The sequence below is a fragment of the Bufo gargarizans genome, chromosome 1 (genome assembly GCF_014858855.1).
Source record: "Bufo gargarizans isolate SCDJY-AF-19 chromosome 1, ASM1485885v1, whole genome shotgun sequence".
Taxonomy (NCBI): domain Eukaryota; kingdom Metazoa; phylum Chordata; class Amphibia; order Anura; family Bufonidae; genus Bufo; species Bufo gargarizans.
In genome coordinates this window covers 536,826,056-536,843,595 of record NC_058080.1, presented here as the reverse complement: position 1 = coordinate 536,843,595, position 17,540 = coordinate 536,826,056, and the positions used below count along the sequence as shown (strand labels likewise).

General features: G+C 43.2%; 1 protein-coding gene and 1 long non-coding RNA gene across 6 annotated transcripts in view; one reads left to right on the top strand and one right to left on the bottom strand.

Annotated features, from left to right (window-relative positions):
* The window catches only part of LOC122924408, a 22,044-nt gene extending 12,447 nt beyond the window's left edge, over positions 1-9,597 (top strand). Inside the window, exons 3-4 of one of the 2 annotated variants that reach the window (XR_006387399.1) lie at positions 2,069-2,116; positions 9,215-9,597. This is a non-coding gene — a long non-coding RNA (uncharacterized LOC122924408). Of the gene's footprint in view, positions 1-2,068; positions 2,117-2,497; positions 2,973-9,214 lie in introns of those variants that run through there. The other variant, XR_006387400.1, reaches the window with a different exon arrangement.
* Positions 6,836-17,540, bottom strand: part of RNF185 (ring finger protein 185) — a 12,693-nt gene continuing 1,988 nt past the window's right edge. For 2 of the 4 annotated variants that reach the window (XM_044275457.1, XM_044275458.1), the window contains exons 2-7: positions 15,600-15,812; positions 14,149-14,167; positions 12,641-12,753; positions 12,502-12,556; positions 9,604-9,721; positions 6,836-7,670 (exon numbers count right to left, since the gene is read on the bottom strand). In XM_044275457.1, the coding sequence (XP_044131392.1) occupies positions 7,573-7,670; positions 9,604-9,721; positions 12,502-12,556; positions 12,641-12,753; positions 14,149-14,167; positions 15,600-15,763 (567 nt within the window). In that variant the 5' untranslated portion in view covers positions 15,764-15,812 and the 3' untranslated portion in view covers positions 6,836-7,572. Of the gene's footprint in view, positions 7,671-9,603; positions 9,722-12,501; positions 12,557-12,640; positions 12,754-14,148; positions 14,168-15,599; positions 15,813-15,892; positions 16,002-17,540 lie in introns of those variants that run through there. The other 2 variants (XM_044275459.1, XM_044275456.1) reach the window with 2 other exon arrangements.

The window sequence follows — 17,540 nt, the reverse complement described above, 5'->3', positions numbered from 1 at the left end:
GCCCTGGGAACAAAACCCATAAAACAGTGGAGGAATTGTGTTTTATTTCCAGTTCCCCCCAAATTGGAATTTTATTCCCGCTTCCCACTACATTGTATGCCATATTAAATGGTGGCATTAAAAATTAAAACTTGTCCCGCAGAAAAATAAGCCCTCATACAGCTATATGAACTGAAAAATAAAAACGTTATGGCTCAAGAAAGATTGGGAAGAAAAATGAAAACAGAAAAAAACTCCGCTATCCTAAAGGGTTAAAACTTAATTTTTCTCAGCAATGCGGGCACATATTAACATAGGACCAACACAGATCCCTTCAGCTGCAAAATGCACATGTAACAGGGCGGCCAGTGTCATAGGTACAAATCTGATGACAGATGCCCTTTAATATAAGTAGCCTTTAACTATATATTGTTGTTTAAACAATCGTAATAATTTAACCACTGCATCAGATTTTGATAGTTTGCCGCAAACACTACTCCTTTATTGTTCGTATATAATAATATCTATTTTATTATAACTAGATAACTAAGGCTACAACTACAGGAATTAATAATGGGACAATATTTTTTGTCCTTCCATTTGAAATCTATTTCTGGGGCCAGTGTTCCGCTGACCATTCGCTGTTAGGGCTTGTTCACACGACCATTGCCCCTCCGTGCCCGTGCTGTGGACCGCAAATTGCGGTCCACAATGCACTGGCACCGACCGCGGGCCAAGTGAATGGGTCCGCATCCGTGATGCGAAATGCACACGGCCGAAACCCCGTGTATTGCGGACCCGCCGTATGCGGGCCGCAATACAGCAACGGAGAGGCAACGGTCGTGTGAACAAGCCCTTAAAGTAAGCCCCATAACCAGCTGCATCGGTGAACAATTTCAAGGATTCAGAATCAATGAATTTCTCCTGCTTCCGGATTGTTTCTAGTGATGAGCAAACTTCATATTTTGAAGTTCGGGTTGGGGTATATGCTGAATTGCGTTATGGATTCCGTTACCACGGACCATAACGCAATTCCATGATGGAATGCATAACGGAATGCCTTTAGAGGCATTCCATTATTTATTCTGTCATAATAGAAGTCTATGGCCTGCATAACAGATCCGTCCGATTTCAGTCATGCAGGATAGGACTCTAGCATAACAAAAAACCAGACGGATCCGTTATGCAGGCCATAGACTTCTATTATGACGGAATAAATAATGGAATGCCTCTAAAGGTATTCCGTTATGCATTCCGTCATGGAATTGCGTTATGGTCCGTGGTCACGGAATCCATAACGCAATTTAGCATATACCCCAACACGAACTTCAAAATATAAAGTCGCTCATCCCTAATTGTTACTATTGAATTGTTTAATTGTCCTCTTTCATGTCTCTTGTAAGTCTAATATGTAAAAATGGGGATAACTTGCAGCTAGTAGAGGCATATAACTGACGCACAAAAAACGCTGCATGCAGTGTTTTTTGGTCTGGCTGAAGCCCAGCAAATTTGCCGGGCAGCGGCCGTATCTCAGCCGGACTCCATTATAGACAATGGGGCCGTGGGCATTGCGTAAACAGAGAGCTCTGGCAGGCTATAACACTAGTGTGAAACAAGCCTTCTGACAAATAAAAAATCGTCCAAGTAGTGTAAAACGCCACCACAATTAGTGTATGTTTTAACTACCCACTGCAGAAACATTGCAAATGCTTCGAAATAGAAACAAGATACAGAGAATTCTATTGGGAATGCTTTATCCAAGTAATATTCGCTGTCAAATTAGAAACCTAATGAGTCATAATCCAATGGATTTATGGGAAGAAATCGAAATGCCAATTTAATAGCAGTTTTTGCTAAAAGTGCTCTAATAGCAAATAGTCTTAATAATGATATTGCCTGGTCAAAAGATGCATATTTGACTAAATGTTTACCGGAATAGGTGGCCAATCTACAGTAAAAGATTTTTGAACAATACCGTGGGGGGGGGGGGGGGGGGGGGGTGTAATTTAAAATGATTAAATGGAGGTTACGTGAAAGGGCCATGTATTTTTTTAAATCTTTTCTTTAACTATATCCTAATGTTTTTCAGCATATTTGAGATTCTCCACCCAAATACATCCAGAACCCTTAAACTCAGGTACGTAAAACCCATTATTTAAACCATCAAGGAGCAGTCTAGATTTCTCCTTGTTTGGATACCATAATAGCCATGAGGTTAATCTTGTGTCCACCAGCGTCCGTGCTGTTCAAATTGATTTTGGTTTGAAGCATTCTGTCTTTTTTTTTTTTTCAACTTCTCTTTATTTGAAGAAGACAGTATTGACAAGTTACACAATACTCCAGAGTATAGCATTATACAATTATTATTATTATTTTTTTAAAACATAATCCCCATACAACTTTTTCCCCTCCCTCCCCCTCCCCCACCCCCCTCTCATCTCGACTTCAGCATATGATGAATCTATCGTCATGATTCGCCATCCCTCTCACTGATTCCCTGTCCTGCTTTTTCATTTAGCAACTGGTACCATGGATCTGAAGTTCCCAATTTTAAGAACCACTCCGTTTGGGTGAACGGCACAACAATATCTCGAATTTCATCCTTGTTGAGGAAATGTTCCATATACGGTCTCCACTTTTTGAAGAAGGGCCCTGTCAACTTTGACTTACAAATCTCCGCCTCAATACATTCAAGTTTCAAACAATGCGTGGATAAGCGAAATGCCTCATCAATACTGGGAAGCTCCGGGCGTAGCCAGTGAGCTAGTATACTCCGCTTGGCTGCCAGTAGTATCACATGTATTGAGTCGTTTAGACGAGGCTGCAACTCAGCTCTCCCCACTTGAAATATAATCAATTCTGGGTCCAAAGGAACCTTTATTTTGTACTTGTTATTAATCTTATCAATGATAGATTTCCAGTAAACTTGAACTTTTACACACGCCCACAGCCCATGTGTGAGATCAGTGTTTGGAGTGTTACATTTAGGGCATTGCGTTATTCTATCTGGTAAACTATTGGCTGCCCCCCTTGGCAAGTGGAAACCATATATGGCTCTATGCAGTATTTTAAAGTAAGATTCCCTCCATATTTCACTGCTAATTATTTTCCGTATCTTGTCCCATCCTTCCAATAACTGTTCGGGCAGGTTCATATTCGGGAAGTCCTTAAGCACATTTAGGGCATTGCGTTATTCTATCTGGTAAGATATTGGCTGCCCCCCTTGGCAAGTGGAAACCATATATGGCTCTATGCAGTATTTTAAAGTAAGATTCCCTCCATATTTCACTGCTAATTATTTTCCGTATCTTGCCCCATCCTTCCAATAACTGTTCGGGCAGGTTCATGTTCGGGAAGTCCTTAAGCCAGCTCTTGAATAAAGCCGCATCCCCCCTCCTTGACTCCTCATCTCACAAACAGCTATAAATGAAGGACAAATCCTTACGGCTCCCTTCACTACCTATCAAGGTATCAAAGGGGCCAGGTAGAAATACCTTAGATAAATCTCTCACCCTTCTTTGTAGAAAAGCTTTTATCTGATAATATGCTAGAAAATGGTTAGGAGAGATTCCATACATTGTCTGTATTTCCTGGAACTCATATAGCCTCTTTTCTTCCTGTTTCCATAAATGACTGACCCTTAGGATCCCCTTCTGCTCCCACTGAACCAATTGTTTATCACTCATGGCCGATTCAAAATCAGGATGACCCCACAAAACCATTCTGCTAGAGACCTCACATGACAGACCGAAAGTTTTCCTAACTGCCCTTCATGTTGCTATAGTGTCCCTAAGGAGAACGCTTCGCTTCACTGACGAGGGCAGTCGAGAGAACTTAAGCATTCTGTCTTTTGAAACGCCTGAACATTGTGGGTGTTCCTTCACAAGCAGAGCATTTGTGTCTGTATCTGCAGTTAGTAAGCCATCTGCATTGTGAATCATTGTAGGTGAAGCATATTCCTCTTTTAATACTAGTTTGAGATACGTTTGTTTAATGGGCATTGATCTTTGCGGTAGATTGCGATTCAGCCACAAACCAACATCTTTGGATCCTCAAGTTAAATTAGGCTAAAAACCTAGGTTTTATCTATACATTTCATCATATGTATACCAATGTGTACCTCCAAAATTTAAATTGGCTTCCAGCATGGTATACATATGATGAAGCAACCCACTACTTGTGTTAGAATTGACTATAGGGTTTTTATATACTGCCACTTTATCAGAACTATCTGACAAAACATCTGCTATTAAATTAGGCTTGGCTGTGTTATGATGACATTCTGACATAAAGGATAGGAAATTCCTAAGTTTCTGTTTTGGGTGGAAATTGTAGGGTTAGTAGCTATGTTTTCAGCGCAATGTCTAATGTAGCCAGTGTGAATCGATGTATATCCGCCAATTATCTCACCCATAGATTCTGTTCCTCCGGGCCATTGCACCATGCTGTCTTGCAAACACTTGCCAGCTCACACTCTAATTTCTTGTCTTGCATGTAGAAGCTTGTTTGCTGTGTCTTGTCTCCCTCATAAGAAGCGATTGGCTTGTCAATCGCTTCTTCAACAGCGCCCCTGTGCTGATCCTGGATTTGGTGCGGAAAGGCACACTCACCTACTCTTCACCTCCCATGGATTCCGCCTTATAAACTATGTTATTATGCAACTAATATATAAGGCCGAAAAAAAAAGACTTCTGTCCATCCATTTCAGCCTGTTATCCTGAAAGTTGATCCAGAGGAAGGCAAAACAAACAACTGTGAGGACCAAGGCTGTAAGTAGTGTATATGATATCATGTTATGACACAGCTGTAGGATACATTTTACTTATTTCCTGATACTCATATACACTGCCTGTCCCCCCCCAAAAAAAGTCGCCACCTGGATTTAACTAAGCAAATAGTTATGAGCCTCCTATTGGATAATTACTGCATGGGCGATTATCTTTCAGCTGGCAACAAGTTATTTAACCCCTGTTGGTGCAATGAGTTGCTTCTCATTTCTTAAACAACCATGTCGAAAGACACATCTCGTGGTCGTGGAAAAGATGTTAGTCTGTTTGAGAAGGGTCAAATCATTGGCATGCATCAAGCAGAGAAAACAGCTAAGGATATTGCAGAAACTACTAAAATTGGGTTAGGAACTGTCCTACACATTATAAAAACTGAAAGGCTAGTGGGGACCCATCGTATTAGAGGAAGAAATGTGGCGGGAAAAAAATCCTGAATGATCGTGATCGGCGATCAAACGTTTGGTGAAATCAAATCTAAAAAAAACAGTAGAACTCAGGACTAGGGATCGACCGATTATCGGATTTACCGATATTATCGGCCGATATTCAGGATTTTGAACGCTATCAGTATCGGCATTTATTTTGCCGATATACCGATAGCGTACTGGGAACACAGATCGCGCTGCTGACAGCGCTCTCCGTGTTCCCTCAGCAGCAGGACAGGGAAGAAGGAAGCAGTGTCTCCTCCCCCTGTGCTGCTGCCGCCAATAAAAGTACAGGGGACAAGAGGAGGGGAGGAGCTATGGCCACTGCACCACCAATGAAGCTTAATCTCTCATTTATTCATATACAGGAGGCGGGAGCTGGCTGCGCAGTATCACATAGCCGGCTCCCGACCTCTATGAGCTGTAGCTGCGATCTGCGGTAGTTAACTCCTCAGGTGCCGCGGATCGCAGCTACTGCTCATAGAGGTCGGGAGCCGGCTATGTGATTCTGCAGCCAGCTCCCGCCTCCTGTATATGAATAAATTAGAGATTAAGCTTCATTGGTGGCGCAGTGCGCCCCCCCCCCCCCCCAAGCCCCCCAGTATCAGACATTGGTGGCGCAGTGCGTTCCCCCCTCCCCCCCAGTATTAAGCATTGGTGGCGCAGTGCGCCCCCCCCTCCCCCCCAGTATTAAGCAGTCGTGGCGCAGTCCAGATTTACCCTATTCCACAGTGATGGGCGCATCAGGGTAAGAAGAGAGGCAGATGTACCCATCATGCCTAGTGCCTACTCTACAAGCCTGTGGGGGCAGTGATATGATTTGGGGTTGCTGCAGTTGGTCAGGTCTAGGTTTAGCAACAGTATGTGCCCCAAGAATGAGGTCAGCTGACTACCTGAACATACTCAGAACATACTGGCTCAGATTGTGAAAGAGTGGTTCAGGGAGCATAAGACATCATTTTCACACATGGATTGGCCACCACAGTGTCCAGACCTTAACCCCATTGAGAATCTTTGGGATGTGCTGGAGAAGGCTTTGCGCAGCAGTCAGACTCTACTATCATCAATGCAAGATCTTGGTGAAAAATTAATTAAATACTCTATGGAAAGAAATTAATCTTGTGACATTGCAGAAGCTTATCGAAACAATGCCACAGCGAATGCGTGTCATAAAGAAAGCTAAAGGCGGTCCAATGAAATATTTTTGGTGGCGACTTTTTTTTTGGACAGGCCGTGTATAATACTCGCCATATCTAGTTTAAGATCTGTGTAAAGGCAAAGTCCAAGCCAGAGCTGACTGTCACAGATTTATGAGAAGCATGACTACACCTGCTGCTTCTGCAATTACCATGCTTAATGTCTAGTCCTGTCAATCAGTAGGGAGGGTGTGAGGGACGTTGCAAAAGCAGTCCTCCAAGGACTCCGCCCGGCCCCCTGGTGCTTAAACTTATTTGCATGTGAATAAAAATGCTGATATTTCTGCAGCGATTTAAGATACAGACAAAATCAGAAAGATCAACCCTACAAGGCAGTATACCTCGTTTAATAGGTTTGATCATGCTGACAGAGGCTCTTTAATAAAGTCATCCCACAGCACTGAGGAGTACATAGAAAAAGCTGAATAAACACAAGAATACTAGAATGTATTTTAAAATTAACATTTAATCCCAATGAATTATTAAAATCTCATAAAATTGAGGAATCACCCTTAAATTCCAAAGCACATTGAGAGTATCTACAAACTGCATGGCATCTTCCTTTGGAGCTCAGGGGCAGATCTTAGCGCATACATTTTGGACAAAAATAATTCACTCTTCATCCAGAGTATTTTCTCATAAAACTAATTTCAAAGTCTTATTGTCCCTGAATCCCGATGTTTTGTCTTTTCCACCTCTTCTTACCTTGTGTTACACTGCATTTTGCCCAGAAATATATCGTTTTGCTGCCATGTATTTGCCAGTATGCAATATACTTTCCATCCAGTACTCCCCTATGTTAGCTTTTAAGGACCCGAGGAGCCTTTTTCTTTACCGATTCTCCATTTTTCTTTGCGTCCACACTTATATGTGCTTCCTTAGATTTATTATTCTGATTTGCAATATTCTCACCCTGTCCCACTCCAAGTAATTATAATGGTGCCTCTCTGGCACAGGATATTTACTCCATCTGTCGGCGAACACAACTCCTCCATAGCCAATAATACTTTTGTGCTTTATGTCCTCTCTTGTCTAACAGCCCTTTCTAGTAATCTAAAGAGCAGCGACTAGAGCGTAGCACTTCAGAGGCCAGAGAAGGATACGGGGCAAAGTTCAGGCTAAGAAATCACGGGGATTGGGACGATATTCAGTCCTTACTGCCATCCACAGAGTAATTAGTGATATTCAAGCGATCAGCAGCCAAAACATTATTACCAGGGCAACGAAAAGGAAAAGACGAGACAGGAACTGTTCATCCACATATTGAGGGGTTCCAGGGACTGCTGTAAAACAGGTTCAAAGAGAGAATGAGAAACATTGTACTAAGAAATTGTCTTAAAACTAAGAGTTAATGTACTTTAAAAGTCCAGTTATGCAAATAAAAAAAATAAAAAAATTAATACGATGCAGTATACAATACTCGCCTTATCCTGGCCTCTAGCAGTGACTCTCCTTCACGAACATGTGATCATGGCAGCAAGTTGCTGGCTGTAGCAGGTACCCGTGAGGTCTCTGCTGCAGCCAGTGGTTAGCTTCAGCGGTCACGTCTGTGTCGGGACATCATCGCTGGAGGTCAGGATGCAGAGTATGTTGGGGGATCGGAAATAGTCGGGAAATAGGTAAGGTATATATACGTACCTTACTTCTTTTATCATTTTACAAGTTTTTTGTGTAATTTTTTTTTTTACAATTTATGTAGCTAAACAACCCATTAAGGCAAGAACACAACAGACATGTGGTATACAATATGCCTGATGATTTAATTATGCATGTAGGTCTATGGGAGCTTGTACAATTTCTAAACAAAAGTCAAGTTCAAGAGGCTCTGCAACACCTCCTGACTTGTCTGTTTTTCGTGCAGTCCCCCTGTAATATGCAGCATCTATTCTTATGACTATATTATGTGCCATTCCTCCAGCACAAGTTTATGAATGAATTGCTAGCAGTTTACAGTCCATATGTGTGTTACCTGTTGGGGGTGCTTCCAACAGTCTGACACTGGTAGCACTAATTGGATAGTGTCAGACACTGCCCCCAACTGGTATCACCCAGATGGACCATCTTTTGTTATAAAGAAGATTTGATCTCTCCTGACATCAATTTTCTCTCCTTTGGTCTATAGGTTTGCTCCTTGAGAAAGTTTTAAAGTAATCACAAAGTGAGCATCTAATAGCCTATGCTCTTGAAAAGACCATGTTAAAGGGGTTGTCTCACTTCAGCAACTGGCATTTATCTTGCAGAGAACGTTAATACAAGGCACTTGCTAATGTATAGTGATTGCCCATATTGCCTCCTTTGCTGGCTTGATTTGTTTTTCCATTACATTATACACTGCTCGTTTCCATGGTTACGACCACCCTGCAATCCAGCAGTGGTGGCCATGCTTGCACACTATAGGAAAAAGCACCGTCCTCTCTGGTAGACAGCACTGTGGGAGCACACATAGGCTTTTTTGCTGTAGTGTGCAAGCACGACCACGGCTGATGGATTGCAGGGTGGTCGTAACCATGTAAATGAGCAGTGCATAAGGTGATGGAAAAATGAATCCAGCTAGCAAAGGAAACCATATGGACATTAGTAAGTGCCTTGTATTAACTTCCTCTACATCATAAATGCTGTTTGCTAAAGTGACACAACCATTTTAAAGTGCAAAGTTTAAAGTGAATGTTCACCTTTAAACATGATTTGACATTTTCCATATACAATTATTGTACATCGAGGGTTGTGGCCAATGATAACCAGCAGAACTCTGACTACAGCTCTGGATTATAATTTAGCATTAGTGCAAGTAATATAATGTATTTACATTACTGACCCTTTTTTGCAGATTTTATGCTATTCTGACTTCACTTAAAAAATAAAACAAAAACTTACTGGATGGAGACACCATCATAAGTCCAACAACTCCTGATCCTGTGATTTTCTGCACGTTTCAACAATAGATGGCAATGGGTAGAGAGCTTTACAGTTAAGCTACATTCAGACGACCATATGCGTTTTGCAGTCTGCAAATTGCGAAACCTCAAAAACACGGATACCAGCCGTGATGGAACGGAACTACGGATGTGGACAGGACACTGTGTGCTGTCCGCATCTTTTGCGGCCCCTTTGAAATCAGTGGGTCCGCACCCCGGCGTGAAAGCTGACCCATTCATATGGTTGTGTGAATTAGCCCTTATACCCATGACTTTACTGCTACTTGAAAGCTTGGTTCACCTGGTGGAGGACGACCATCATTGATGTTAAATGCTGTCGCAAACATTCCAAAGGGAAATGCTCCAATGCCAAAGGACATCTGAAAGCCTCCATCTCCAAAACCAAACCCTTGGAAACCCTGGAAAAAAATATAATAAAAACTATAAACACCAAGAAACTAGACAGAGTACATCATACAAAATGTGTCCACAAGAAGACTTTTCGAATTTCCTTAAGCCTCTGTTGCTGTAATTTTATAAATTTGGCAAATCTTGAAATAGGTCTAGAGATGTTACTCCAGTTGATCTGCCAACCTATTTGAATGGGCTGTCTCACTTCATTAAGTGGCATTTATCATGTAGATAAAATTAATACAAGCCCCTCACTAATATATTGTTATTATTCATATTGCTTCCTTTGCTGGCTGGATTCATTTTTCCAACACAGTATACACTGCTCATTTCCATGGTTACGACCACCCTGCAATCCATCAGTGGTGGTTGTGCTGGCACAATATAGGGAAAACACGAGCCATGGTCCCGGCCACCAGAGAGGCTGACGATTTTACCTATAATATGCAAGCACGACCACCACTGATGGATTTCAGGTGGTCATAACCATGGAAACGAGCAGTGTATAATGTGATGGAAAAATTAATCAAGCCAGCAATAGAGGCAATATAGATAATAACAATACATTAGTAAGTGGCTTGTGTTAACTTTCTCTACATGATAAATGCAACTTACTGAAGTGAGACAACCCCTTCAAAGGCTATGTACACCTTTGGGACAATTGGTCTTTATTAATAATGTTCAGCTGTTTCTGAGATAAACGGGTTAAATTTTTTTTTTATCTGTCTGCAAGTTGTGAATCTGTTTCTTTGAATCCTGTCAGCTGACTGCTCATGTACAGCTCTGATCTCCTGACCTTATGAACACTTATTTAAGCCAATATTCTTATCAGTTTAATAATTGAGCTATGATGAATGTTAAATTGTTATCAAACAGATAAGAATATGGCTTAAATGAGCTGTCAGGAGTGAAGAAATAAGGACTACAGATTAACCCATCAGAACAGCTTTCTGATGGATTCCCTGAGAAAGAGAATGGAAGGCTGTAGACCACAAATTGTTATACATTTTTAATGAAGACCAACTGAAAAAATATACGGTATATATATTTTTAGCCCAAAATAAGTAGAATGCAATCAGAAAAAATACCCAAGAGTGTTCATAGCTTTTAAGTTTATGATAGCCCCCATCTATTGCTGATGTCACATCATAACGTACCCCTGCGGCACAGCATTAGATCCCCAGTTCCCATTTGAGCCTGTGTTAACACTGATGAACCTGCCAGGCTGGGTCCATAGGGCGCGAGATGATGGCAGTGTCATGATTCACCCGCATCACAGCTTTCTAGGATTCTGTTCTGCACATGAATGAACATGTTCAGCACAGAACTGAATCCGTCAAATGTCAGTTTAGACAGCGGCGATGTGGGTGAATCATATGACCGCCGCTATCTTACACCCCATGGATGTTGTGCACACAGATAGGGACCACAGAGCAGGGGTAAGTTATGATGTGACATACAAATCAACAATTTGGGTAAAACATATTTACAAATTGGCCTACCCCGTTAAAGAGGACTCATCACCTTCCCTGACATGTCTGTTTGGTAAATAATTGTATTCCCAATCATATAAAAATTCTGTACCATTCCTCTGTTATTCCTCTTAGAAATTTATGAATAAATTGACACCTGGGGGAGAGTGTCCCTATATACCCCGACACTGTCAAATCTGTGCCAACAGTATCAGACTGTGTAGAGCAGGGGTGCACAACCTGCGGCCCCCAAACATCTGGTAGCAGACATGTATGTCTATGTCTTGTGGCTGCTCACATTCATTTTTCATGTATTGTTCCATTAGATGGGAGTAGTAGAAGTGTAACTAGACATTTATGATATATACTGTATGTTCAATATGCCATACATATAGTATTTCACTTGGTAATACCCTTTAAAGTTTATTTTCGGCCCTTGGAATTGGTTCAGGTTGACAATGTGGCCCCCAACCAGAAAAGGTTGTGCACCCCTGGTGTAGAGGAGCACCACAACGCAGCGTTCCAAGTAGAGATGCTGCAGAACAACAAGGGAATCCAGGTATGTACTAAAAGAGACATGTTATTAGAGTGGACAGGTCCTCTTTAAAGGACCGCTAGAAATGGCATTGAGAATATGGTGTAATAGCTAGTAGCTTTCAATGTCATACAGTACTGTATATGTAAGCAGTTTGTCATTGTATAACCAGGTTGTATAGTAACCTCAGGTGCAAAGCAATCCAACTGACTAATAAGCTGTATGTAGCACTTAGGATAGGGTCACATCTCCGTTTAAATTCTGCCGTAGGAACAGAATAACGGAATTGCCGGTTCAATCACATGCCAGACACTGCAAGCGCCCAATGGATCCCATCCCCTCTGCTGGATAAACTGGCGTGATACAAATGTGGCAACAATGTCATATGGAGGGTTAGCCCACTGTAATGGCAGCTTGTACAGGTACAGCTCATGCCATGGCCTAAGACAGGGTTAATGCCATACCCATTTACAACGTATGAAACCTGCATGAGTTACAGAATCCATCACCACTACACTACGGTGTAAATCTAAGGACTGGATCTTGGAGAAAAAAAAAAAAGCAGGAAATGGCCAATCACAGATTTAGAAGCAGAAGATGAATGGCAGGAAGCGCTGTGCGGCCGGTGGCATCTTGTTACTGTTAATTAGTTTTTCTCGAGGGAAGCTCGTTATGTGTTAACTAACAATTCCCAGGAGCCGCTACAGAATTACAGATTAGAAGCAATCGTTTCATCATGTGACACATCCTGTACAACCCCAAATCTTCACCCATCACTCACCCCTCTGTTCTCTGGCTCTGGTCGCTGCCCTTGAGGCCGTGGGGGAGTTTTTTCCCTAATGGAAGGAAGATTGTGTAAGATGAGTTCACGTGTAACGCCAGAAAATAACACTGACTGCTTCTAAGAAGTGACTGCTCACCGAGGGTCTTCTTGGCCCGTGCTTCCTCTTCCATACAAAGGTATTACTTTATCACGGCTGATGCCAGCTTTGCACACTGGACACACCTGGCGATTTGGTCGGGTTTCTAACCACTGAAGACAAGAAGGACACATGTAGTGAATCTTCATTAACCATCATCACTAAAGGTCCTTTTACATGGAGCAATAATCAGGCCAATTAATGGGGATGAGGGTTTGCAGAAGTGCTGGTTCCTGATAATTGGCCATTGTGTGAAAGGTGCAGATCCTGTCGTTCAGCCAGCACCAAAAATCATTGTTCCGTGCAGCAGGCTCGGCTGTGTAATCCGTCATCTGCAGCCCAGGAACAATGATTTTCAATGGGATCAAGCAATCGCTTCTCCTCATACAGCGGAAGTGATTGCTGCATGTAAATGCAGCCCTCATCACCGATGAAAATTAGGCAATTATCAGGAACAAACTAAACATTTCCAATAACTGCCTGATCGTCAGAGATGAAGCTGCATTTATATGCAGCAATCACCTCGGCTATATGAAGACAAGCTATTGCTTGTCCTCAGAGATTCATTGTTCCTGGGCAGCCGGTCTGCTGCACGGAAACAGTCATTTTAGGTGCCGGCCTTTTACACATGCCAATAGTCAAGAACCGCGTTTCTACAAACGCTCATCCTGAAAATTGGCCTATCATCACTCTTGGTAAGAGGACAATGAAAGATAAAGACCAGGCGTACATGCGGGCCAACCTAGTGGAGTGGACTGCACCATTACCAGAAATAATATGCATCACAGGAGCCTGTAGATGGGACTTTACTGAAAGAAATAACGCTAGGTATGCTTCTACAGGAGAACCATGCACAACCCATTAAAGGGCCACCCCTTATCCAGACCAGATTTCCTGCTCCACCATAATTATGTATACTGGGCATCTTCTTTGAGAAGACCACTGTTCAATGCAATTGTGGGTGGTCAACTCCAAGAAGTTTCCCTGTATGTGGTACTGCATTCCACTCCTAAAGTTAAAGGTAGGGAGAGCACACACACAGAAAATCTTGTAGCACAGTTGGGCTCCATTCACATTTTTTGTCATTCATTTTGCGGAATGCAGTTGCGGACCCATTCATTTCCGGGTCCGCAAATCCGATCCCCCAAAAAATAGAACATGTCCTATTCTTATCCGCAATTGCGGACAAGAATAGGCATTTTCTATTAAGTGCCGGCGATGTACGGCCCGGATCCAGAAATGCCGGGTCCGCAATTCCGATCCCGAAAAAAATAGAACATGTCCTATTCTTGTCCGCAACAAGAATAGGCATTTTCTATTAAGTGCCGGCGATGTGCGGTCCGCAAAATGCGGAATTCACATTGCCGGTGTCCATGTTTTCCGGATCTGTGGCTCCCCAAAACACACACCGACTTCTGAATGGAGCCTTATCAAAAGGTTTGGTACACCCTCCATATCTAATACCCTCCTTTACAATCCTAAGTAATATATAATAGCATAAAACTTACCTGATGCAAACATGGCCAGCTAGAAAGGTAAGAGAAGAAAATGTTATGATGGTAGTGTTAAGATTGGCTTATAAATAATATTGCACATTAGCACTTACTCATTTACTATATCTTTATATATCTAAAAAGCCTTTTCGCCCTTTACGCGCGACAAAACGACTGGACCGGTCTTTACCAAATTTGGCACACAGGTACATGAGGTGTCAGGAAAGGTTCTCAGCTCTCTAGCACGTACCGTTTCTGAGATATTCCCAAAAAATGACCTGCATTAACCAATACAAGGCTGCAAGTCTTTCTCTTCATACCCCAACTGCCATACAAGCGGTCACATGTTCATTATCAGCTAATAGAAGCTCGCAGGCCCTTAGTCTCCACATACACACAGTTTTACTCCAGGTTTCCATAACAACCCAGCCATTTTTCTCACTGCTGTAGGTCAGCTTTAGGCTAGGGCTACACGACGACAATAAGTAGCACGACACATAGGGCACAACTACACTGCTACATGCATCCATCTTGGATGGATTTTTTGCGACTGTCGTGTCGCAGTCTGTCGCAGTGCAACACCATAGCCTATCAATATAAAAATTGTTGCGCGACACTTGTCATCATGTATCCCTAGCCTTAAAGGGGCAGGTGGATTTCACTGTTAAGGGGGCAGGGGCCACTATCAAAGGGGCAGCTGCTGTGGAGGTCACTGTTAAAGGGACGGGTGCTGTGGAGGTCACTGTTAAGGGGGCAGGGAACAGTGGCGGTCACAGATAAGGGGACGGTCCCCTATGGAGGTCACTGTTAAGGGGTGGGGTGCTGTATAAGTCACTGTTAAGGGGGTGGACCCCTGAGGAGGTCACTGTCAAGGGAGTCGGGTGCTGTGAAACTCACTGTTAGGCCTCTTTCACACGAGCACAGCCCGTGGGGCAGCCACAGCGGATCGCGGACCCATTCACTTGAATGGGTCCGCGATCCGGCCGTTCCGCAAAAAGATAGGACATGTTCTATCTTTTTGCGGAACGGAAGTATGGGACGAAACCCCATGGAAGCACTCCGTAGTGCTTCCGTATCTCCGTATTTGCGGACCCATTGAAGTGAATGGGTCCACATCCATGATGCGGAATGCCCACAGAACGGCACCCGTGTATTGCGGATCCACAAATGCGGTCCACAATACGGCAACGGGGCGCACACGCCGGTGTGAAAGAGGCCTTAAAGGGGAGGGCTGCTGTGAAGGTCAAAGTTAAGGGAATGGGCTGCTGTTGAGGGCACTGTGGGGAGGGGGTCAGTGTTAAGGGGGAGGGGTACTGTAGAGGTCACTGTTATGGGGGATACTGTCCATATCTTTTAACGACACACAGAAACATTAAGTGAAATATACCCGTGCAAAGCCGTGTCCTTCTGCTAATATATATATATATCCAGCCCGTGCAGTCTTACAACAGTAATCAGCTACTTACCAGAAGAGGTGGCCACATAAGCTGATCACGGCATCCTTGGCTGTGTCCAGGCAAATGTTGCACTCAAATGTGCTGTCCTGGCTGTTCCCCTCGCTACTTCCACTTGCTCCACCAGGGCCTGAATTCTCTGCAGATGCAGAGGTGGCTGGACCCGCACTCGCCATCTTATCCAGGGCACCACAGGGCTGAGATAACTAATCCAAGACAGTGGACCTAGCAGAGACAAGAGGAGGTAAATGACGGCATCTATGCATGGTAAGGTGAGGCCAATCTCAAAAGCCAGGCAAACTTACCGAAAATGTAATAACCGATTGGTGCTACAGTACAACTTGCAGCAGGGACAGTCACTATCACTCAGTGATGGAGGAAGAAGAGACTATGCTATATGTGTGGTGTGTGTTGCTTTTTCACTCTGTTACATCATGTCCCCAAAGAATAAATTGATGACAGGATAAAAAAAAATAAAAAAAACATGGAGTGACGCACAGAGTAAAGGAAATGGGTCTGGAGAAAGGGGAAATAAAGGAATGGGGAGGGGTTAAGCAGACAGCAATTAAACCAAAGAAATCGGAGAATGCCTTAGAGACTAGAGGAGACCAGCAATGAACCACCCTCTCACCTGTCTGGACCGCCCCTGTGTGTGCACACGTAGTCAGCTAATCCCCTGCCCATAGGGACCACCTTCACAGCTGTCATGCAATTTCACAGACAGCAACAGGAAACCATGTGCATGCCCTGGCACAACATTTAGCAAGACCAGTTCAACCAGTGAGACTCGGGCGCTCAGGTGTCGCTACTGTACAGATTACAAAACAAACCAGATCATACCAGGACTGTTCAGCAGGAGCAACGCTCCAAATGCCAGCGGGGTTTACCCGCTTTAAAACTATGAAGCGTTTGAAAGATCCACAGGGGGATCAAAGAGGAGACAGCCACTAATGGCCACTGCCCCTCTCCCTAAGCGATGCTGCCAGACTGAACCCTGACCCACGCATTTCAATGGGTATACGCAGAGGAGCACTGGTCATCACTGACTGCCTGTTCCGGAAAAATGGTAGCATGCTCTATCTTCATTCATTTTTCATGCAGGACTGGTCCATTCAAGTCAATGGGTCAGTGAAAAAAAAATAAGGCCTCTTGCACACAACCGCAAGTATTTTACGGTCGGCGAAAAGCAGATCCACAAAATATACGGATGACATCCGTGTGCATTTCCTATTTTGAGGAACGGAAAAGCTGGCCCCTGAGAGCAATACTATCCTTGTCCGTAATGTGGACAATAATAGGACATGTTCTATTTTTTGGCGGAACGGAAATGGAATGCACAAGGAGTACCGTTTTGTTTTTTTGCAGACCGTATACGGAACCATTCATTTCAATGGGTCCGCAAAAAAAAAAAAAAAAAAAACGTGAGGTACTCCTTGTGCATTGCATTTCCGTTCTGCAAAAAAAAATTGAAAAAATGGAACGGACACAGAATGAAAATACGTTTGTGTGCAAGAGGCCTAATTGACAGCATCCGTGTGTGTTTTTCACTGGCAGTGACCTCTAAGGGCTCATTCACACGACTGTGGTTTGGTTCCGCATCCGAGCTGCATTGTTTATGGCTCAGCTGCAGACCCATTCTATCTAAGCTACATGACAGCTATATGTATCTAAGCTATATGACACCTACATCTATCTAAGGGTACTTTCACACTAGTGGTTTTCTTTTCCGGCATAGGAGGTATCCCCATGCATTCTGAATGGAGAATAATCCATTCAGGATGTCTTCAGTTCAATCATTTTGACTGATCAGGCAAAAGAGAAAACCGTAGCATCCTACCGTTTTATCTCAGGCGGAAAAAAAAACTGAAGACTTGCCTGAATGCCGGATCCGGCATTTTTCCCCATAGTAATGTATTAGTGCTGGATCCGGCATTCAAAATACCGGAATTCCGG